Genomic DNA, 2,280 nt, shown 5'->3' on the forward strand with positions numbered 1-2,280 from the left:
GTTCATATCTTAGATCTCATTGTTGTTTTTCTTTGACATTTTATTGTTGGATGTAACTGGGACCCTGTGTACATAATCTCGTTCCACATGTACCACATGAGGTGGAACGACAATAACTCATTTCTGGCTCTGAACAATGTTGAGTTATAGTGAATGAGTTGAATAAAGTTTGACTCATCCGACTGCTTTGTTTCACTTAATGCGCCTTATAGTCTGAAAAATAAGGTAATCTTAACTTTCCACTTCCTGTCCACAAACTGCAGATCTTGACAAGTCAGATCCAGGATTTGTTGTCTCGTTTGTTTATTTAGATCTCAGCAGATTAAAAAAAAATCTCTAAAATGTTCTTTTACTTCAGACGTGAGCTGAAACTTGCAGCAGTTTTAACTAGAAAGCAGAAAACTTGAGAAGCTCTTCTGGACTGAAGGTCAAACTTCACCACCGCCGCTTCTTCATTAAAATGTGAACGCTGACGGAGAACTGGAGACGTTCTGAAGCACCGACGCTCCACACGATCGCCCTCAGGAGTCCTCCTTCTCCTGAAACCTAAAACAAGAAGATCAGAACCATCATCAGAACCATCATCAGAACCGTCCACCCAGAGCAGAGGTGTCTCACCTGCAGTGGACACAGGTGAAGAAGACCGTTTGCCCTTCATCTGCAGATCTCATCTGGCGTGTGTGATAGATCATCCCTTCTTTGTTGCACCGTGAGCAGCGCCTGTCAATCTGCACGGAGCACAGGACCTCGTTAAAGGGACAGTTCAGCTGTTTTCAAGTGAGTTTCAGTGAAAAGGTGACAAACAGGCCTGGAGATGAACAGCACCCGAGCACCAGCTGTGGTTCTCTCTGCTGTTGGAGGGCGAAGGTTTTCAGGCTTCAACAGAACGGTCATGTGACACGATGTTACTGGAAACATTGAGGGACGCTCTGCTCTGTAGCACATGAACCCGTCAAGACTGGACTTGTTTAAAAACTACAGAACCTGTCTCGCTCAGACCTTCCTCATGAGCTCATAATGACCGGTCCAAGGAGGTCCAGTTCTACAGCGGGGCTCAGTGACCGGTCCAAGGGGTCCAGTTCTACAGCGGGGCTCAGTGACCGGTCCAAGGAGGTCCAGTAGAGCAGTGCTGGTTTAAACACCTGCAGTCTCACACAGAGGTCCCTGTGAACACTTGAATAAATCCTCGCACTACGATCAACGTTATGTGACTTTGGTATTCTGGCAGAACTATAATCTTCCTGTTGGAAGCACCCCAGGCTGCACAGATACTGCTACAGCCAGCTGCTGCTGCTGCAATATGAAGGTATGTGACAGTGTTCAGGTAAGGAACTATGAACTATGTAAAACTGAAGCAGCTGGACTGTAGTTTGGGTCTAGCTACATGTAGACGAGCCGTTCACTCATCAAGCTGATCAGAATTAAACCCTGGGTTAGTTCAATGACCCATCTATAACAGGTAAGATACTAACTGTTCATAACCTTTTCACAGAACGCCACCTGCAAATGTGATAATCTGTTAGCAGCCGAAGGTGCTGGTCTTACCACAGGCCCCTTCAGCTCAGAGCCCTCGTCCTCCTCATGAGCCAACGACGTGTCCTCCGCCGGGTTGAAGACGACCGCCGACCGGATTTCCCGTCCAGAGAACTCTAATTCCAAAGAGATGGAAGAAAAAAGTAATGTAAGAAAATCACCAAGTCCCCTGCAGGATTATCATCCACACTTATTTTGAAAATCAAACACTACGAGACTCATTGGTTTTAAAATAGACATTTAACAAAATATAAAAGCTTTACATATAATTTAGAGTCTGTGTGGACTTGTCCACTCAATCCTTGCTTTTAACATTGCATCATCATTCCACCCAACATAAAACTACTAAATTAGTCTGACATTCATGATAACTACAGTATTTACCATTCCCGAGTATTACTCAACTTATTCTTCAAGGTATGTCAGTAAACAGGTTGTGTAAGGGGGGGTCCCTCTGCTTCTGTCCTTGCACCAGAAGGTGGCAGTATAAGATCACAGCTCATGCACCAGGAATATAAAATGACATGAAACCTTGGTGGATTTTAAGCAAACTGCCCCTGGAATCTACTGAGGAGGTGGAGGTCAGAAGGCCGCTGGTAAAACTATCATGTCCACCTCCTCCCACCTCCTGCACAGAACTGTAGAGTCTCTGAGGATCTCCTTCAGCTCAAGACTTGTGCCTCACTGGTGGAGGAAGGAGCACCACCGCAGGTCACTTCCTGTCCACAACCATCAGACTATAACTGC

General features: G+C 45.6%; 1 protein-coding gene across 1 annotated transcript in view; it reads right to left on the bottom strand.

Annotated features, from left to right (window-relative positions):
- Window positions 1-285: 285 nt before the first annotated feature.
- The window catches only part of polr1h (RNA polymerase I subunit H), a 6,178-nt gene continuing 4,183 nt past the window's right edge, over window positions 286-2,280 (bottom strand). The window contains exons 3-4 of the mRNA XM_037693602.1: window positions 619-728; window positions 286-546 (exon numbers count right to left, since the gene is read on the bottom strand). Of these exons, the coding sequence (XP_037549530.1) occupies window positions 522-546; window positions 619-728 (135 nt within the window). The 3' untranslated portion in view covers window positions 286-521. The remainder of the gene's footprint in view (window positions 547-618; window positions 729-2,280) is intronic.

This window comes from Nematolebias whitei, chromosome 19 (genome assembly GCF_014905685.2).
Source record: "Nematolebias whitei isolate Nwh7 chromosome 19, NemWhi1, whole genome shotgun sequence".
Lineage (NCBI taxonomy): Eukaryota > Metazoa > Chordata > Actinopteri > Cyprinodontiformes > Rivulidae > Nematolebias > Nematolebias whitei.